This window comes from Centrocercus urophasianus, unplaced genomic scaffold (genome assembly GCF_019232065.1).
Source record: "Centrocercus urophasianus isolate 14NV4802_14NV808 unplaced genomic scaffold, USGS_Curo_1.0 seq_14, whole genome shotgun sequence".
NCBI lineage: Eukaryota > Metazoa > Chordata > Aves > Galliformes > Phasianidae > Centrocercus > Centrocercus urophasianus.
In genome coordinates this window covers 20761082-20782535 of record NW_024884586.1, presented here as the reverse complement: position 1 = coordinate 20782535, position 21454 = coordinate 20761082, and the positions used below count along the sequence as shown (strand labels likewise).

General features: G+C 43.8%; 2 protein-coding genes across 2 annotated transcripts in view; both read right to left on the bottom strand.

Annotated features, from left to right (window-relative positions):
• The window catches only part of LOC122157596 (cytochrome c oxidase assembly protein COX16 homolog, mitochondrial), a 45726-nt gene extending 40490 nt beyond the window's left edge, over positions 1 to 5236 (bottom strand). The window contains exon 1 of the mRNA XM_042813439.1: positions 5147 to 5236. Coding sequence (XP_042669373.1) covers positions 5147 to 5206 — 60 coding nt within the window. The 5' untranslated portion in view covers positions 5207 to 5236. The remainder of the gene's footprint in view (positions 1 to 5146) is intronic.
• A 1714-nt stretch (positions 5237 to 6950) lies between these two features.
• The window catches only part of LOC122157594 (deubiquitinase DESI2-like), a 54918-nt gene continuing 40414 nt past the window's right edge, over positions 6951 to 21454 (bottom strand). The window contains exon 5 of the mRNA XM_042813436.1: positions 6951 to 10001. Coding sequence (XP_042669370.1) covers positions 9759 to 10001 — 243 coding nt within the window. The 3' untranslated portion in view covers positions 6951 to 9758. The remainder of the gene's footprint in view (positions 10002 to 21454) is intronic.

Below are 21454 nucleotides of genomic sequence, written 5' to 3'. Positions count from 1 at the left end.
TATGTTATGCAATTAGTTATAGATGGCATCAGGCTGATCATTTGAACTGTGTGTTAGGATGGATAACACTTGTGTTTGTCACCAACCACAGCGAGACGATGTTCACCAAGGACTCATAACAGCACAAGAATATAGTTAAGAGCAGATCCCTACTTTTTTGGAGCCATTTTCAGTCCCTTGGGCTAAAACAATAACAGGAAACAATTTCTCCAGCAGCAGTGATTGGTGGTGTTACAAGCATCCCTGTTGCTAGAGAGACTCATCCTTGTTACAGCAGTGACTGTGACAGGCAGATCACGAAGGTACATTACATTTGTTGCAGAGCCCTACATGAAACCACACTAATTAGTGCTGGCAACACATATTACGGTGTAAAGAAAGCAGGAAAATGTTATGATAAATATTGCTGGTGAAGGAATGTGATAATTTTCAGCCTCTTCTTCAGGACTGCTGCTGCAAAACCCTCCAACTACTCATTGTGAGCTTCAAAACTAGAGCAGCTATGAATGATTTTTATTTTAGTTTGCAGTGATCACAGTCAAAAGGGTTTCGGGGTTTCCTTTCTAAAGAACTGTCATGTATGCAGTGTAGGGCTGGTGAAAGACAGCGATTTGGCAGCCCAGGGGACTGAAGTCTCCCATTTGTTTCCTAAATAAAGCAGCATTTTGCACTGCCAAGAAAATCAGCCGAGCCTCAAGCGCCCTCCTCTGCCAGCTCCCACTCAAAGGAGTTGCTTGCCAGTGCTGCGCAGGCTGCTGAGAGAGAACCGGAGCAGAATCCTCTCTGAAACTGACTGAGATTTCACCCTGCTCCCAGTGGGAGCAGAACCAGGTCTGCCTTTCTTCTTGTCCGCAACCACTCTCAGCTCAGATCAGGGGAAAAACAAAAATACAAATTTCTTAATTTGATTCAAGAGCACAATCAAGTAAGGGAGCGCTCCGACTTACTGTGTACATTAGAGCTTACAAACTGCACCACATCCAGAAACAGATTAAACACGCCAATAGATGGCTGCATCCTCACCTGGGGCAGCACCTGGCACACAGCAGAGGCAGTCACAACCAGCTGGTAACGCAGCCCTGTGCAGTGCTATGCAACCTGGAACTCCAGGCAGAGTACTGCACTTGGACAAGCACTGCCTTAACCAGCTCAAGGTAGAGTATGTTCAAAGCAGTCAGTCTGACAGTTGCAAATACGAGTGGCTACAGGCCACAATACACCAAAACCAGTCCACACACTTAGACTTACAGTCGTATGATTTGGAAGGGCTCCTTAAAGGCCATCCAGCCCAACTCCCCTGCAAAGAACAGGGACACCCACAGTGAAATCAGGCTGCTCAGAGCCCATCCAGCCTGACCTTGAGTCTCCAGGGATGGGGCATCCACTGCCTCTCTGGACAACCTGTGCCAACGCTTCACCACCTTTACTGCAATAAACTTCTTCCTCATATCCAATCTAAATCTCCCTCTTTTAGTTTGAAACTGTTTCCCCTAATATTACCACAGCAGTCCCTGCTAAAGAGTCTGACCCCTTATTTCTTACAGCCCCCCTTTGGATACTGACAGGCTGCTCTCAGGTATCCCTGGAGCATTCTCTTTTCCAAGCTGCATAGCCCCAACTCTCTCAGCCTGTCACTTGCAATGCTACTATTCTGTGTCTTAGGAAGAAAAAAAACAAACACATTTGTTTATTAAAATGTCCATTTCATAACAGGTTGGAAAGCATGGCAAACGCATTAAGTAGAAACCAACCTAAGAACAATGCAGAAGAGACAGCAAGCCATATGTTCCTCAGTGTGAGCAATTAGCAAAAAAGGGCATTTTCAGCCACAGCCCTGTCACTTTGCATTACACACATTGATGGCTTGGGCTGCTCAGATGACCCAGGAACTTCACTCAGCAGCTGCAGCTGTCTGAAAACCAGGTTTGCCATGGTGGCCAAGCTGCAGCTGCTGGGTACCACCTTCTCTTTCTCCAGAAGCTCCTAAAAGCCAAGATTTGGATTCCTTCTTGAAATTACCAGTCTGGGCACTCACGGGTTCAAAAAGTAGAAAGGAGCACCTACTTGTTTGTCTAATACTTATCTGGAAGATACTCCTCAAATATTAAGAATCAAAAAGAAAAGTTGAAGGCACTGATCCAAAGGTGAGCTCAGAAACAGATGAGCTGACAGTTCTGCATATTTCACATCTCATTGTAAAACTCCACAAGTAATGGATGTTAATGAAAATCCTGCCAATTCCTCAAGCCTGCATTCCCCCCCCACCACCTTGAGTGATGCCAACAATGTTAACAATAGCACTGACATATCTAGAAGTAAAAAAAAAACGTTGATTGCAGCAATCCTTTTTCATACACTATCAAAAGTGAATTTAATAACAGTTTTTACAGAGAGAGCAAGAGCCACAGCTTCCAGTTGAGCTCGAATTCAGCAGTGAAAGAAACTCATCCACAGACAGAAATTCACATCCTGATGGGTGGGAATGTGGGTTTTTGGAGCAGGTCGATAAGGCTGGGAGGCCAGCAGTTCATTGCGTGGCCTGAGACACTGCTGGGCTTCTCTGTGGGTCTCCTGGGAGATGAACACATGGTCACAGCATTACCCAATGATGTCTTGCTCCTCTGATGCCTGGGACGAAGTGTCTATCAAAGACAACCTGCACTGCTCAAGGCAGCAATGTAGATGGCAATGTAGGACAGTCTGTGCACATGAACGCTGGTGGAAATACATTTTAGGAAAAAATTTACTCATAGAAAAAAAGATCTTTCACAGTTCCAGGCTGCCCTCATCTTCTCTTTTGGCAACACTGCACACAGTAGTTGAAACACTGAAGATCCAGAGAGAGGAAGAGACCTACAAGGAAAGCACTTGTGAACACGCAGTCATTACATGACGAGGGAAAAAAGAAGAAAGCAAAAGAAAAGGAAAGATGTGGAAATCCTCATCTACAGATATGAAGGATTTTGCAATGCTCTACAAGCTTGAAATCTGAAATAGCACATGTATAGAGCAATATGCTTAAACAGGTGTAAAACAGAAATGCCCAAATGAGCACAGACTGTGCGTCCTGCCTGTGAAGACACTGAGAAATTCATATTGATAAGCTGACAGGAGAACTGGAACCACAGCTGCATGTGGCTTCTGCAACTTATAGGATATGAAAGACCCTCGTTTGGAATCAGCCAAAGGCTGAATCACAAACACAAGATTTGGAAAGTGTCCTGAGCATGCAATTTAATGATTTTTACCATGTTTTTTAAAGTAGTCATGAAGCTCTCCTGGAATAGAACCAAGTACCCTGAAAATGCTTGTGTATGGTAGGCTTCATGTGATAAGGAGACATTTTACATTATGATAGGAAAGAGATGCCAATGCAGCTGGCGAAGACACTTAAGCCACCACAGCACAGCCCTCCACCCTAACAGTGAACTTCAGAGCTACATCATGCAGTCAGCCTGGCACCAACACAGCTGTCACCACCTCCACTTCAGCCCTCAGGCTGCCTGGCCAGCAGCACACAAGCTGGAAAAAGTGTGCCCAAACACTGCAACTGACACATCTTCCTGGCAAAGCTGTTGTCAGTTTAAGGTTTTAAGGATCAGCCAAGAAAATCCCTTTCAGACGACAATATTCTAACAACTCCCAAATGAACACAGGGGAAATAAAAGGATCAAGAAGATAATTTACACTAAAAAGGAAGAAATATTTTTAATACATATTTGTGCATGTATGCTCATAGCGAGAGCCTAATCTACCACTGAGTTACCATCTCTTTAACCTTGGAGTATTTTTAAAGAGTGCTATAGAGGCTTTTTATTCAAATATGCAGTGCAAGGAGGCAAGACATGAGATTCATTTCAATAATAATAATTACAATAAAAAAATATAGCGCTGATGAGGTCCGGCAGTATTGAAGAATAAACTTCTGTCTAGTGAAAAAATGCACAGCACGCAAGCTTCTAACAGGACCTTGTATGTCAGTATTATCACCAAATTCAGCAGAACTTGAAGGTCACAAAGGCACACTTTTGCAGTTCTGGACACACATTCAGTGCCACTGGTGCTGCAGTTGATCTTTTAGCAAAACTGTGTTCAGCTCCTGAGGTGCTTTCAGAGTTCAATGTTCAGCTGGGGAGCTGCCATGAGCCACATGAATTGTCCTTTTCCTTCCTCGTTAGGTAGTCTTTGGGCAGCAGCACGATGACATTCACAGGGGACAATAATTTTAAGGCAGGGGAGACGTGAAACCCCAGAAAGAAAGAAAGCAGAGAGTTCCTCTGCTTAACACTGACTCCGGAGGAAGGATCTCTGAAGTAAAGAAAGGGGAATGAAATTCTGGAGTGCAAAGTCAAAAATAAATTAATTAATTTAAAAAAAAAAAAAAGACAACAAAAAAAAAAAACAGTCACCCCAAAACTTCTGCTATAGACTGATGAGAAATCGTGCAAAAGCATCAGAAGTGCTGAAGGGCTGCCATGGTCTGGGACCCACAGCCGTGCTGGCAGCTGCTTCTTTAATCCCTTCCTAAAGAGTACCACGAACTTCCCATCCTAAGGAAGAGTCCCTTCTCCCTCAGCAGCCGATCCGACGTGCGTGGACTTCAGCGCTTCTTTCACAAGCCACAAAAGCATCGCCAACCACAACGTATCAACAGCCGTGCAGAACTTCTCAGGACAAGCTGACCGGGTGCCTGCAGTAACCCCAGCAGCACAACGCCTGCTGCATCTTTTACGTGCCGGGCCTTCCCGAGTTTACAGGAGCTGCTAAACTCGTCCCGCTGAGGGCTCGGAGGAGTCCATCTCTTCACCCTGCATCTTTCTGTCTCTCAGAACGACGTTTCCCTTTTTCCCCACAGTGTTATGACCTGCGTGCACCTTGCAGGACCCGCCAAGGCACCTTGTCCTTTTGGAAGACTGGTCGCTCGCAAGCTTTATGGCACTTTTTCGACCCCACAAGAGAAGCAGCACATACGCGCCGTGCTTCCCGCAACGCCTCATCACGCCCCCAGCTGCGCCTCCCCACCGAATCGGACTCGTTCGTTACCGGAAAGCTGCGGCCACGGCATCCATAACGTATCCGCACAGCGCCTTTTCCCGCCCCGCCGCACCTCCCGTGCCTTAACCCTCTCCCTGACCGCCCCGCTCACCAGCAGCGGCACGCCGAAGGTCATCGTGCGGCCCCGCCACAGCTTGCGGAGCCGCTCCATGAGGCTCCACCGTCCGCCCGCTGCTGCCGCTTCCGGCGCCGGACCGCCCGCCACACCGCTCCCTCCGCCGGCGCAGCCCGCACACGGCGTTCCGCTGCGCTCCGCGAGGCCGGCACGCCGCTGAGGCCGGCTCGTAGGGCGGGCCAGCTGTTGCCTAGCGTCGTATAAATGTACTGCGTCGTTATATTAAGGCATCACGCTCATGAGTGGCGGTTCGCTCCGTATTCCAGCAAAGCAGAGTTGCTGCGGTGTGGCCGTCGTGGTGAGATCAAAGTGCCGTCCGCAAAACTGCAGCGATCCACACCTGCCCTGACATACAGTTAGTGCTCTCTGAATGCATACAGGGGAAGGAGCAGGGACTTTGCCTTCACGAGAGAGAGCTTTGAAGCCACAGGAATGAGAAAGCAAGAAATTATTACGCAGTGGAACAGGTTGCCCAAGGAGGCTGTGGATGCCCCATCCCTGCAGGCATTCAAGGCCAGGCTGGATGTGGCTCTGGGCAGCCTGGTCTGCTGGTTGGCAACCATGCACGTAGCAGGGGGGTTGAAACCACATGATCATTGTGGCACTTTTCAACCCAGGCCATTCTGTGATTCTGTGAAAAGCCTTTGTGTCTAAACTGAGATCAGGGACATTTAGAGAAAGCAAGAGGCACTGAGGGATCAGGAGCTTCTACAGCTGGGACACCCCAGCAGGGCAGGACCAGAGCAGCAGGAATCAATGCCATTCAGGGGCGATAAAGCACTGAGATCACTGCTGCAAAGAAACACACAGCATCTGCCCTCCCCAGGGCAGCATGTAGGCTTTGTTAATATTCACTTGGTGGATAACTGCTGCGTTGCCAGCTGAATCTTCACTTACAACAAAAGACAGTCAGCTCAGTGCTGGCAAGGTACACCTGTAGCCCCCAGTAGCTTCTGTAGAGGAACAGACATCCTTCCAGAGGGTTTCCTTCATGATTTTGACCTTTCTGTCAAAGCTCATTGATTAAGGCAGTCCCCAAAGTCTGGTCATTAGCTACATCTTTCATTTTGTTTCCTAAGGAAGTGACAGCCACCAGAACACTGTCAGTTTTCCCACATTGTTATCCCTTATCCTAATCACATTGCAGCCCAGAAACTTGTATATCCTTTCAAAACAAAGCTGGCTGCACAGATAAACTCCTCCAAGATTTAGAACCATTCATTATTTATTCCAGGTAGCAAATGAATGAGTTCTACCATTCAGTCAAATACTTGAATTCCAGAAATGCCAACTTTCATATGGGAGCTAAGAGAAGAGAACAGTCCTGTGCCCATCTCTGTGCTGTACTGAGGGTGGATGAATCTCCCAAAACCACGACAGCTGCCATTACAGACATAGAAGTGCTGAGAAGAGAGGTTATTGCTTACCTCATTCCTCTCACTTTAACTTTCCTTAGAAACAGTTTGACATGTAACACCAGCATTATGCTAACCTCACCTTTGTTGTTACTTTCTCACCTGTTGCTATTAGCTCTCTGTTAGAGAAATAATCCACAGCTGCTGATGCCCACGTGCAGAGTCAGCACCCTCATGTTCCAAATTCTAAAAGGGCCCAACAAGTCTTGGGTTAAAGGGTTGTGTTGGTGCCACTGAGTGCTCTGGTCAAGAGTTATAGGCTGTTCTTTTGTTTCCACTGATAACTACTGGTATCTGAAATTTTCCCATGATGTTCCAATCCAGAAGAGTAAGAGAAAGCAAATATGAATGCAAATGCTATACAATTACATGATAATAACAATAATTTTATGTTCAGAAGGATAAGATTTGCTTAAATCAAACATGCTGTGCCAGAGATAAGCAGTAAATTAGACTTTAAAAATGTTTTCATTTTTAATAATCTAAAATGCTGTTAAATTACAGAGATAAAGCTATTATCAATATATATTTTATTTCCACAGTGTCCCTTTGTTCTTGTCATTGTTCAATCACCTTGAACAGAGAGGGGTGAGGAGAAACCTTTTTGAAGAGTGGAATATATTCTCATTTTGACTTACAACAGAGGTTGCATGCCTCCTTGTTATGACCCCTACATAAAAGACTGACAAACATAAAAGTAGATAAACATCTAGTTTTTATGACAACAACAGTTCACCCCAAGTGTTACTCCCAATACTTCAAGCACTTATCCACATCCCCAAGAAGGCTGAGTGCAGCTTTCTTGTCTGTTACAACACAGCCAGTTAGATATTTTATCTTTTGGAATACTGTGAGGGTCTTACTTGTGAAATGTGCCACTGGAGCCGTAGTTCTCTCCTAAATGTATAATGATGTTTTATCTGGAGCTCAGGTGCAGAATAGTAACCTGAGGGTGCTGGTTGGCTGGCTTTTGTCAGATCAGGAATCCCTGGTCTATGCAAAAGCTCTGGGAAAGCCTTTTCTTACTCACCTCCAGAGAAGGACCTACAAAGTGATTTTAAAATTCCCTGCACATACTGTGCTGCTGGCTATTGGCAGGCACCCTGGGAACTTCAGACGAATGGAACTTGCATTGCTGGTTTAGGCTACAGTGACCATGACTGCAGGTGAAAAGAGCACACAACAGTACATTGTGTAATGTTTCTGGGCAGCAGAATGGAAAACAGGATGGAAATCTTATTAAACATCCTGGAACAAGCCAGGTTGCTGGATTGGATACCAGGAGCTGTAGAACTGCTCACAATGCAGTACTGACTGTGAGTAGCCAAGGTTTATAAGGAGTATAACTTTAGTTCAGTACAGAACTTGCAGCAATTTGTTCAGAAGATGAAAATGGAAGGTGCGTTGTAAAATGCTCATTGTCCAAACACACATTTTTCTCCTTTTTCACTGGAGGTATGCACATGTAACAAAACATGAAGCACTGTCTGTGCAGACATGATGTGCATCATAGCCAAGACCTTCAGCACTGAGAGCATGCACTTCTATATACCTGAGCTAAAGAAACAGCTGGTTGGATTTAGCATGCTCTTGGTTTTCCTTCAAGAGTAAAAGGAAACAACATCTCTGAAGGACTTACAGTTCTTTCTGGATGGAGGGGAAAGTCCTGACTTGATAGCAGCTGTTGAGAACAGCGTTTCTAAAGTTGCAACCTCCTGTCATCACCAGACCTGTTCTTTTTTATCCTCCTTTGTGTGGTCAAGAGGAGCTAGAAGGGGGAGAGAGGCTTGGGTTTCCCTTTGATGCTCTTCTGCATCTTCTGAAACCTTGGTGAGGTAATTGAGTAGAAGGGTTGGTATACCTCTCCTTTTCTCCCTCCTCAGCTTTCTTGTCAGCCATCAGAATGAACAGAAACACCCAGATTCATATAAAGAACCTGCCTGGAGAGACCAACAAGCCAGCTCTGCCAATTTTTCATGCCAGTGATATAGTGCACACAACAGAAGGCACCATGGTGGCCCATGCATGGGAAGGGTCACCCATGCTTTCTTGATGTGGCCCTAGGTTTCCCCCTCCACCTCCAGAAAGGGAGGAGGAGGAAACAGGTTCATCACTTATTTTTTACCTTCTTGGGTTGGCTCTGCAATGGTCTGGGGAAGGGTGGCTCAGGAGACATGTTTTATGTTTATGGGTGCAGAAGAAAAAGCTGAAAGAAGTACTGATCTTCCCAGTAGATTTCTTCCCCTTATCTTACTGCTCCAGAGGGCCATTTCCCTCAAAAACAGCCCGCAAATGTCAGGTAGGAGATACGTTTGCCAGCCTGGGGAAAAAGAAAGGTAACCAGGAACACTGCCTAGAAGTAGGGGATCTGAGAGGGGTTTGTGCCAAAAAGCACCAACATGGACAACAGTCATCTCTGCACTTACTTAGTAGCTGCCTCTAAGCAGTAGCTTTTTTTTTTTTAATCCCGAAGAAAAGCCATAGTAACACATTCATTTTCTGGGTTCTCTTTGTTATTATTTTCAAGAGCAGGGCAGTCAGTCGAGCTCTTAAATTTGAATAATGAAAACTGGTAGTTGTAAGAACATCAGCACCTTTCAATTCCTTCACATGAATTAGAAACCTGATAATTACAAAAGGGATGTGGCTGAGTGGAGCTTGTTGCTGGTCTAAGAGATGAGAAGGTTGAGTTCTGGCTCTGCCTGCCTCACTGGGTGCAAGCAGGAAATTCGCCATGTGGCAATCCAAGCCAAAATACAGAGGAGGCTGCTGGGATCAAGTGTGCGGGGGAAGAGATAAAAAGACAAAACTGTCCTAGTGGAGGGACATCACAGTATGGTGCTCCCTGCTCCTACATGAGCTCTCATGTCTGAGAGAGCAGCATTCTCCATGGATCAAGGAGCATGGGGATCCTGGGAGGAGAATCCAGCAGAGTTGCCACATTCCTCAGCTCAGTGTTGGAGTTCACAATCATTTTGCCAAGTAACTGTAGTAGCAGCCTTTTGAATAGGGCCTGAAGCTTCTCCTCCTCAGTAGTAGGGGTCTTCCCTCCCCTGCTTTGTCAGATGAAAAAAGAGAAAAGAGGGGAGAAACCATGGTGTGCGAAAGGGTGACTGAGGAAGAAACAGCACAACAAAGAGGAGAATGTTACTAGAGGCCATAGTGGGCACAGCTCAGACCCTGGTATGTCTACAGGTTCGTGAGGCGCCTGAGGCTGAGGGAGTGGCAGAGGTGGAGGGAGACTCCTCGTCTGTTGTGTCCCCATGCTCCTCCTTGTGCAAGCCAAGGCTGATGTGGCTCTGCAGGGCTGCTGGGGTCAGCCACTCCTTGGGGAGGCAGCTCTGGAGGAAAGGGATGCAGGAGCTGAAGTAGGCCAGGCGGTTCACCCAGCGGGGGATCTCCTTCCCACACAGGATCTGTGGAGCAAACAAGAAAAGAACACAGTTAATAGTACCAAAAGGCATCTGTAGTGGCAATGTTATTTCCATCTTCACCATCATCTCAGCAGGGTGAATTCCCCGTTGCTCTGATGAGAGCTGTTTGAATGCAGGGAGCATCTTCTACAGCTAAAAACAGCTCTAAATGCAAATGACTGCACACAGTGACTTCTCAACATGCACACAGAGCTCTGCCAGCCATAGCCCTTATCAGCATCAGAGCGGTGACTGGGGAAAACAGCTCATGGCCCTCAACATCTTCGGCTCAAAAATTTTGCAAAAAGATTTAGGCCGTTACTGGGCAGACTTTGAGGAGTCAAGAAGCTGAGCCCAATGAGGCAGATTGCAGACATCTAAGAAGTTGTTCTTTCTGCTCACTTTTCATCCTCATGCTGACGCACCAAGTCAGTCAAGCCATGGTATCTACTCTTTTTCCTATTGTCAAATTACCCTTTAATTTCTCTGTGTGGTATTTCCTGAAAGTGGGGAAAAGAGGAACAAACATAACTCTCACAATTGTTTTCTCTTAGCAGACACAGAAGAGGCACCAGGAGCTAATCAGCCTGAAGGAGCTGTCTGTGGTAAATATACTGCCAGTGCAGCCAGTCCCACAACAGCATTCCAGAGCCTAAAGTCTGTGGCAGGTACAATGGTCATAATACCTGAATTCTCCTTCCAGTACAGTTTACAGGACAGACTGGGAGGAAATTCCACCCCACTAATCCCACTTTATGTAGATTAATGGTTCCAAGGTTCCCATGCTGCTCCTTCTGCCAATGCTACATTACTTTGCTCTTTCTGCCACTCTCTTCCTATCTAAAACTACACTTAATTTAATACTAATTACTGCAAAAGGTGTTTGTTTCTAGTCCACTAAAGAGCTTATCTGGTGAGATGTCTATTATTGACAACGGAAATGCAGAGCTTGCTTAGAGATTCTAAGAGATCTGTTAGGGAGCAGCACTAGAGCAGTTGCTGGAGGACAGGCCAGCCTGCTTTGTAGTTCTAAGGACTGATGACCATATGGTCCTTGATGCATACTGTGATCTGGCCAGAACAATCTCTGCATCAGTCCAGCAGTCCCCTTGAGTACAACTAAATTAGCTAACTCCAACAGCATGGAATTCCCAACAAGGTGTGGAGCAGGCAGTCAACCCATGACCATGCTAATTCCACTATGGAACTCACTTTATTTTGACATACATGGTTTAAAAATCCATGTGTGAAACCAAAGACATTATTGTTAGGTATCAGAGAATGAGCAGAATCATTTAGCTGCTAAGATTACTTGCAAGCATAGATTTCCATTCTTTACCAAATATCCTGTAAATTATAACTCAAATGTAACTTCCACTTCAATTCTTAACAGTGCTGCATTCTACTTAACCTTAGATACAAACATATGAATCTGTATTTCCAATATTTTTAACCTGTGACTAATTCCTTCAGTAGCAGTTCTCCCATCCAGATCCTTGGTTTCCATTGCTAGAACTACTGCTTGAATCAATAAAAACTAGCTCCTTCTACCTGCATTTAAGACTCATTCATAGAAAATTGGCTGATGTATTCAATTTTCTCACCAGACATCTCTTGCTTTCACAAGAATATTCCTTATTTTTTAAAACTGTATTCAATATCTTACACTGAAACACTGATCCTGAGACAAAGCCAACAAATGCAGAATTGCTTCTAGATTTAGTAGCATTTCTATTTTTCTTCCCCAAGAACTTAAGCAACATACTGCCTGCGTAGAAAGTGACTCAGTTCAGGCTCCTTGGGACATATGCACTCATGTGAATTTAGTTCTCAAGAAGCCATAAGTCTTACTAACAACATGCCCCCAAATATCAGTAGGAAAACAAAAACTGAGCATGATTCTGATTTCTTCAGAAAATTACCAGAAGCTAAAAAACAAAGGAACAGCACAAGGTTAGACTGCCTGGAATGGAAATGTGATTTTAAGATATGGTTTTCTTTTCTAAGCAGATCCCATAGCAACTGAAATAGCCCTTCCCAACGTGGAAGCGATGCTGAGATGTTTGCCATTTGTTTATGGGAGCTTCTTCACCAAGAATGAATCTGTGAGGCTAGGAGAAGCCTCTCTGAGGACAGAGAGATGTGTGGACAGCAAGCCATCAAGCAGAAAAGGGCAGGCTGGGGAGCTGAAGGATATTGATGAAGTCAAAGTGGTTTCCCTTTCCTCAGTTGTGCTTCTCTCTTGTTAGAGAAGCCTACAGTTGCTCAGCAAAACACACTGCTCAACGGGAGCAAAAAAGCAACTGCAGGAAATGCCACTAACACTACAACCTGCTCCTCTGTTTTCAACTCCTTGCCATAAAACGTACTGTGCTACAGCACCCAGCAGTACTTAGCTAATGGAGAAACATCAAATAAACCCGACTGCAATGGGATTAAGCCAACTGAGCTTAAATAAAACAACAAAAGCAAAAGGAAATGTATGTTTTCCAACTGGATATGAGTCCACAGAAAATGTGCTTACTGAGGCTCTTCAAGGCAGTTCTCAACTGAAAACCAAACACTGGAGCAGTGAACTCACAGAACTCTGTTACTGTCCATTGTTTCCCCAACCAGAACTCTCACCTTTGTTAAAGGTTCTTGGAGTTTGGAATTTTAGAGGTTTTTTTTTTTCTTGCCTGACAAACAGGTGGGTTTCTGTCTTTTGAAGGGGATAAGCTCCTGCTTGCTTCCTGAGACCAGTCCCCACTTCAGGCAGAAGCCCCTGTGCAGGCTGCATGTACGCGCAGCTTCCACTGCGTGGCACCTTGTGACAGTCACACATGCCTCCCAGAGCTGTAGTTGATGTGAGGACTGCATTAAAGCCTGAGTGACCCAGCTGGCATCTGCAGAGTCGAACGGTAACAGCAGTTCAGACATTTGGGGCTGATGCCAAATCTGACAGAGAAGCTGGTCCTGACAGGTTGGGTGCTACTGCTGCTCAGCTGTCGAATCCACACCAGGATTTCAGCTCACCAAAAGGCAGCTCATTTAGAACCTAAGGCGAGCCTCTCAGCATCTTAAGCCTGCCATTTTGCACTAATGAGTCCCTGGTTAAAATGTATAAAGAGCTCTGGGAGTAAGAACTGCAACCCATGACTCTTCCCTCCATTAAAAACCCTAAGAGCTAGGGTTAATTTCTCAGCAAGATCTTAAAGTTCCTGTATGCTTTAGTTTGAGCAGAGAAACAGCTGTAAAACTCAGATTTAAATGCTACCCATCAATGGACAAGGCTGAGTCTTCCGCCTTGCAGAGGACAGTGCTATCAGTGAGCTGTTTTTCCTCCTCTTTCTCCTCTTTCAAACGAGAGTGATGCTCCGAGCTACACTCTAAGCACTCTGTGTCTGTTGGCATATGCCAGACCTACTCTGAGGTAGTCTCACAAAAGGATCTCCTTTCAAAAGAGGCTGAAGGACTGAGTAGCTGTAGACCCTAAGACAAAATGCTTGGATGCAATAGGCTCTGTGCTGTGCTGGATGATGCACCTGGGGCAGTTCAGGCCATGAACAGAAGAATAAGTCAGGCATGCCGAAGCCACGGCCCACAGGCCGCACATCTCGCAGTGCGGCCACCCTCTGCCCTGCCCCGTCATGGTGGCAGCTGTGTCCTGGTGTGCACCCATCACTCGGCAACAATCAAAGCACTGGTGTGCGACTGGCACTGTTACTGGAACCAGAGGAAGGGGAGGGTGCAGTGCAGTGCTGACTGTTTCTTGTACCCATCACGGACACTGAGTTGCATCAAACTCCACGTGTGTTACACCTGGCACATGCTTGTGCTGCTTGTTGAGAACAGTGCAGTGTCGAGACAAATAATATGGCACTATGCTTAATTTGTAAGGAGACTGTGTCAGCTTTCAAAGACTACAATTTGCAAGGACATTATCTGCAAAAACACGCTGCCAAATTCGATGCGTATCAAGGAATGCTTTGTAAAGACAAAACAGTGGAACTAAAGTCTGTCATCTCCACATAATCTTTTTTAAAAAGTTAACACAAATAGACTCAGTTGTAAATGCTAGTTATGTGGTAGCAAATCTGATTGCAAAAAATAAAATAAAATAAAAACCATTTACTGATGATGAGTTTATTAAGCAATATTTGGAAAGTGTGATAGATGTAATGTGTCCTGATAAAAACCAGATTTTTCTAAAATCAGTCTCACCAGACTGTAGCCAGGTGCACAGAAGAAGTAGGAACTTCTGTCAAAGGAAATCTGGAGAGTGCCAATTTCAATTTTTATGACTTAGCAATAGATGAAAGTACTGATGCCACAGATACGGCTCAAGTTTTCATTTTCATCAGAGGTATTGATAATGAATCACTGAAGAAATAGCTTCTTCGGTGCTGTTAGAAGACACAACTAAATATCATGATGTGTATGAAGCAGCAAAAGTTACGTTAAAGCAATTTTTGTTAGCTCTTGTCAACAACTCATCTGGTACAGCTATTGATGCTGCCCCGACAATGATTGGTAAAAAAGAGTAACTTATGAAATTAATAGAAGATGACACAATTACCACTGGCAACTCATTTTGATGAAATATCACTGCATCAGACATCAAGAAAATTTATGTGCAAAAGCTTTAAAAATGGTAACATCAAGCCAATTGTCATCAAAGCTATGAATTTCATAAAGTCCACGGGATTGAATCATTGCCAGTTCCAGGAGTTCCTTAAAAGAATGGATGCTGATTATGGAGACATCATTTACTTTTCTTAAGGAAGGTGGCTAAGTCAGGATAAAATGCTAGAAAGATTTCATGATTTGCAAAATGAAATCAATTCATTTATGGAACCAAAAGGAAACTTTGTGCCAGAAATTGAAGATGAAAAATGGCTCATAGATACAGCATTCTTGGTGGATTTGAACACTCATTTAGAAGAGTTAAGCATAAGGTGAGAATCAACTTATCTGTGCTGTGTTTCAAATCATAACAGTTCAAAATGAAATTTATGGCAAGCTCAAGATATGGCAAATAATTTCATGCACTTTTATGTGTTGGCTAAACACTAGCATAAAATATGCAGCCTTCTTTTCAGTTTTGATAAAAGAATTTGAGAATAGGTTTCAGGTTTCCAAAAAAAATCATCTTTTTGTTCATATTCACAACTCCATTTCCTTTTGACATGAATACATTAACTACATATTTTCAAATGGAACATATGAAGTTGCAACCAGACGTTCAATACAAAGAAAAATGTGATTATGTCTCTTTACTAGATTTTCGTAAGACCTGTCTTAAAAGACAAAAATATCCCGTGCTTCACAATCACACCTTATACATCATCGCTTTTTGGCAGTACATACATTTGTAAACCACTGTTTTCAAGGATGAATCACAGGAAAAGTAATATTTCATCAAAAATTTCTGACAAGCACCTCGAGAACTCACTAACATTTGCAACCAGTGCCAAGGAACCAGACACTGATGAATTATTTTCAGAAATACAAGGTCACATATCCCACTAATTTTACGTTTTTGTTTCTCCCTGTGTTTTATATTTAAATAAAAAATATATTAAGAATAAGTCTTGTTACTTAGATACATTAACTATATTATAAATTTGATATGCGTGTCAAGACAATTCCTGCAAGCCAAAACATTGGACACCCCTGGCATAAGTCAAGAACTTATTTTTTAAGTGAGCCCTCCCAAAAGTAACCACGTAGTGCCCTAATCTGTGAAAATCAAGATGCCCAGAAGTAACATTACATTCTTCAAACAATGCATGCTAATTCTTTCAATTCCTATCATCAGGCTGAGCCTCTGAGAGTTCAGCACTGAACATCTGCTAAGCCACGCACCGCCAGTTCCACTTTAGCAGCCTTGCTGAAAATGAGGTAGCATCCACACAGGGCACATATCCATTGAGCTAATGTACAGTATTACCCTTGACATGTCTTACAGAATGCAAAGGGTTTTACTGGTACCCAAGGAGGTGCTGTTTCAAGACCAGTGGCTGAGAACAGCTGTTGCCCAGCATGATCATCCATATGTTATAACATACATAAATATATATGTGCACACACACACAAAGTGTGAGTTGAACATGTCCAGGCCAATCCACATCCATGGATTAATGGACATTAACAGCAGCCTTTTTCTTGAATAGGTAACCAGGAAAATCCTACGTTTCCATCTCAGTCTGAAGCCTTCTTTCTTAACACTGCACAGCAGCAGGTTACTGAGGATGGCAATGCAATGAGTACAGAGAATACTGAAAGCCATAGGAACAGGGGAAGACTTTGTCTGGCAGCATTGGCAGGACTCCTAAGCAAAAGCTTCCAGTTTCAAAAGCTATCAACATACTCAGACACTTCATTTACACTTCAGGCACTGGCAAAAAGGACATGGTTTTTCCTTGCCATCTTTGTTTGTGGAAAGGAGACGTATTCTTAGCATTCTTACACAGAGTCACGCTCAAAGGCTCCATGAGATGAACTCCCCAGAGGGTATGAATTAACTTAGCTCCAAGCTGTTATGCTTAATTATAACAGAAAGGCCACAGAGCTTTTGGTTTGGAAAGACAGCTGCAAAAATAAAACAACAAGGTAAAACAGATGGCACAAAATATCCACATTTATACCAGTTCCAGGGACCTTAAAATGTTTTGCTGTGTTGGTTTTCTTTGTTGGTGGCAGTGGTGGCTTGTTGTTTTTTTTCCCATTTTTCTCTCCAAACTCACTCTTATAGTATCTTCACACTTAATATTTTTGGCTAGATAGATCACTTTAAAGAGAAAACCTGAAACTACTGCAGAGGCTCATGGAGCACAATCAGACCATTTTCAAAAAATTGAAATGATGTCCTCGGAACTTGACATTTTGAGAGTTTGATTTCTGTTTCAAATTATTTGCCATACTATTCCCCCGCACAAGTAGGTAGATGGAAGAAAAGGAATTACCAAGAGACCTGGAATGTGCATGTTCGGATTTATTCTGTTAACCACTTTCATTGGGATAGAGCACTCATTCAGGATTGCAAGACTAGAAAGGCTAATGATGGAAAACAATGTACTTTTATTGTAGCCTTCATTCCAAGGACTCCCCACATACTTCACAAATTTCAACTGATACACAAACTACCCTTAGAAATCTCACTTTGTCACTACAGAATGCAGTAGCACATCTGGAATGCAATGTAGCAGTTCACTAACAGCATAGAGTCAAATTCATGCATATTTACAGGCAGTATTGAGAGAAAAATGACATCCATCTGAAATCATGAGGATAATTTATGAGTGCAGGATGTCGTTATTAGCAACATTCTTCTAGATGCATGTGGTATTTTAAAAACAGAAAACAAGACGCATCCTGTTCCTCATAGAACTAGCTACGAGGCTACTAAAATAAAGCACGTCTTTCATCAGCTTGTGTGAGGACTGGCTCAGGTGCCTGGAAACCAAGGCTTACTCGTGTTTTTTATACCCTGTGGCTGCTTACGGTTTGTTGTTCATTTCTGTCCCCCTTTCCTGCCTGTCTGCAGTGCTCTGTCCTCTGCCAATAACAGACTAGCATGCATGCTTTTGCACAACAAAACACACATCTCCTCCTCACAACAGAGATGACTTTTTAGCAACTGTTGACTAAGGAAAATAAATGGGTATTACTTGTCTCCTTAGGACCTGCTGCAGAATGGTTTATAAAAGCTTCTCTTGCTTTTGACTGTGACACACAGGCCTCCTGAAGTTCCCTTCTCTGATCTTTAATCCCTTCTCTTTGGGCTTACAGCTAAGGAAAGTTTTCTAGTTTTAATAATGTTACAAGAGCTCATGTGTGTCTGGGGATGGACCTGGAAAGCTCTGGGGTTGAATTATGCATTGTGACTAACAAGTTGCCCTCATTTGGTCCTTGACTCAGCAAACTTGCCTTTCTCAGCAAATCTCTAGGAAGTCAAACTACTTTAAGGGAAGCATGATTCTGATGCAAGTTTGTTATATGCTGTCAGTTCTGCCTTAGCTGAAAAAGGACAAGTGACAGACAGAGAGAATGGAGTGCTGACCACCATCACTTGTCCCTTCAGTACAACCCCACAGCCTCCACAGGGAGATTCTGTTTGTATGGCTTTACCAAGCAATCCATCCAACCTGACATGGAGATTTAAGACTCATACTGTAGTCAGCAACCAACAGTAGGAGGCCAGATGCCTGCATGAATCCTCACTTGCAGGATTCACCATGCAGACTCCATCAGTTAACCTTCAGAGCGTCATCATTTGGAGAACATCCCTGTCAACTGAATTGAGATTCCTGCTGACTTCAGGAGGGAGGGTGCTATTTAACTCCCAGGGGAACTTCACAGTGCTGTGTCAGTAAGATTCTGACTTCTAAAACCACAAATACACTGATTCTGATTCAGGCCTCTCTCTTCTCCTGGAATGTGTTTTCTATGGATGACGAAATACTGATCAATAACAAAATAGATTCATTGGTACTTAAAGGAGTAAAGGGGTGAAAAGGATCAGCGAGTACAAGAGGAAGGTGGATAAAGAGATATCAGTCTGACCCTAAAGAGCCTTCTGAAGGATGATCACATGTAGAAGTTAGCCTTGCATACTAACTTCAGTGTTGGTTCTGGTCAGTTTTAATACCTTTCTCTGGGTCATAATTTAGGAAGCAAATAGAGATCATGAAATCATAGAATCATTAAGATTGGGAAAGACTTCTAAGACCATCTAGTCCAACCACCTACCCCTGATGTTCCCCACTAAACTACAGTCCCTAGTATCACATCTACACATTTCTTGAACACCTTGCAAGGACAGCATCTCCCCCACCTACGTGGGCAGCCTGTGCCAAAGCCTGACCACTCTCAGATGTTTAACTCTGCTTCACCAGCTCTAATTGCAGCCAAATTCTGAATATGTTGACTTCAGCGGAATTCATACCAGCCCATTCAAGTATTTCTGAGCCAAATTTATCCCATGTTAATGATTCTCTGAAAATGCTCCTAGAAATCCAAACTGGTCCTACTAATAGACCCAACCTTCTCCTAAGTTTTTGTTTGTTTCAAAAAACAAAACAAAACAAAACAAAACAAAACCTTTAGAGCATTTGCAAGACAGATAAATAATTTCAGGCCAGGAATCTGCTACAGAATACAGTGTTTTGACTTGTTCTGCATACATACAAATCACAAGAAATTATTCCTCTTTCAAGAAGAGTGAGAGAAGACATGATAAAAGAATAAAACTTTCTGTCTCTGCTGCCCTCAGGCAAAGTTTTTCAACATCAACAATCTTTAAGGTCAATCAAATCAGTGTCTTTCAATTCATTTCTTTTGATAAGCATCAACTTCAGATCTTGCCAAAAGGGCTCAGAAGACTCACAGACTTTATTGCTGTCCCACCATTGGCTCCTGGGAAATAAAAGGGGTTATTTTCCCTGCTGCTCACAAAAGCCTCGCTTCTCTGATAATTTTTTGTCATGTGGCCTATTGCAAGGTGCTAAACAATTTATTTAAATAGCAACTGTTCCAGTTTCTTGGCAGTAATAACATTGATGAAGGGAGGAGGAGAGATTTCCTTGAGTCATTCCACTTATCTGCCAGTTCTGGTACTGATTCAAAAGTGTTTTTCTCCCTTCCCATGTTGGTTTGCCCTCTTCTGAGACAGGCTGTACCAACTGTTGTCACTGGTAAGAAAAGAGCTCCATAGCTTATCTAAGACAGGAAGCTTCAGAAGCACGGGAAATTGCTGGTGGGAAGTGAAATGAGTCATCCTGTTTGTGAATGGGTTAAGCAGTAGGAGCTTTTTCAGAATCTTTTAACTTGCAGCGACACAATGTCCTTACTCAGTACTGAGGAATATCACCAGACTGAAGAACCTGGAAGGAGAAAGCACTCATCCCCTCTCTGGTCCTTCAGTTACTGCTGTGTTCTCAGGCAGCTGTCCTCAGGCACTGTGCACTCACCATGTGCCTACAAATGAATAGGGCTTGTGCTTACCTGCCCCCAGTTTGTCTACTGGCAGTCAACCTTTCTACATGTGTCTGGAGGTATAAGCTGTGCCACCTATGCATTTGCCTTCCACAAGTCTAAATTGTACTGAAGAGTTGCAGAGTAATCACAAACCATGTTCTTGCACTGAAAAGAGCTCTCTGACAGCAGTTTCACAGTTCCCTACATCTGCGTGCATCTACCCTTATATATACTCAAAGAATAGGCTTGGTGATGGCATAATTGCACCTCTTTCTCAGCACCCCAAGCACACTGTTCATAGTGTACTTCCTTGTTTCCCCAAGATGCAATGACAAGTGCTTCTGCACAGCAGTGGTATGGCTAGGACCTCAGACTTGTGGATTCTTGCAGTGGAGCTTACAGCCAGCAATTACTTTAACTGGGTTTTTGCTGAAAGGACAGATGTATTCTTAGAATCATAGAATCATAGAATCACAAGGTTGGAAATGACCCATAAGACCATCCAGTCCAACCGTCCCCTCATCACCATTGCCACCACAAGCACTAAATCACATCACGCAGCACGTCATCCAGACGCCTCTTGAACACTGCCAGGGACGGCGACTCCACCACCTCCCTGGGCAGCCATTCCAGTGCCTGACCGCTCTCTGAGAGAAGAAGTTCTTCCTTATGTCCAACCTAAACCTCCTCTGATACAACTTCTGGATCTGCATAACATGAACCTCAGGCAGATCCACACCACCTCCCAGCTTGGTGTCATCTGCAAACTTGCTGAGGGTGCACTCAATGCCCTCATCTAGGTCATCAATAAAGATATTAAACAAGATGGGCCCCAGTACCAACCCCTGCGGGACACCACTTGAAATGGGTCGCCAGCTGGACCTCACTCCATTCACCACGACCCTCTGGGCACGGCCTTGTAGCCAGTTCCTTACCCAAAGAAGTGCATATCTGTTCAGACCACAGGCAGCCAGTTTCCCCAGAAGAAGCCTGTGAGGAACCGTGTCAAAGGCTTTGCTGAAGTTTAGGAAGACTACATCAACAGCCCTTCCCTCATCTACCAGACTAGTCACCCAGTCGTAGAAAGAGATGAGGTTGGTCAAGCACGACCTGCCTTTCACGAACCCGTGCTGGCTGGGCCTGATCCCCTGGACACTGCGTACATGCTGTGCAATCTCATCCAAGATGATTTGCTCCATAACCTTCCCCGGTACTGAGGTCAGGCTGACAGGCCTTCTTCTTCCTTTATGTTTGCTTTACAGCAATTTACAACTTCTATCCTTTTGCTATATCATGTCCTTGTTCTGAAAACCAGGAAATTCAATAAATTGTGTTATGGAAAGATCTAATCATTTTTGTCTTTTTTATTTTAAAGGGTTTTTCTAATATTTAGTAGTCAATTTTTTTTTTTTTTTTTTTTTTCCATCTGTGAGAGTTTTAATAACCTCTTTCGTCAGGCAGGGCAACTCATAAAGAATATAAATATTTTGCTGTTC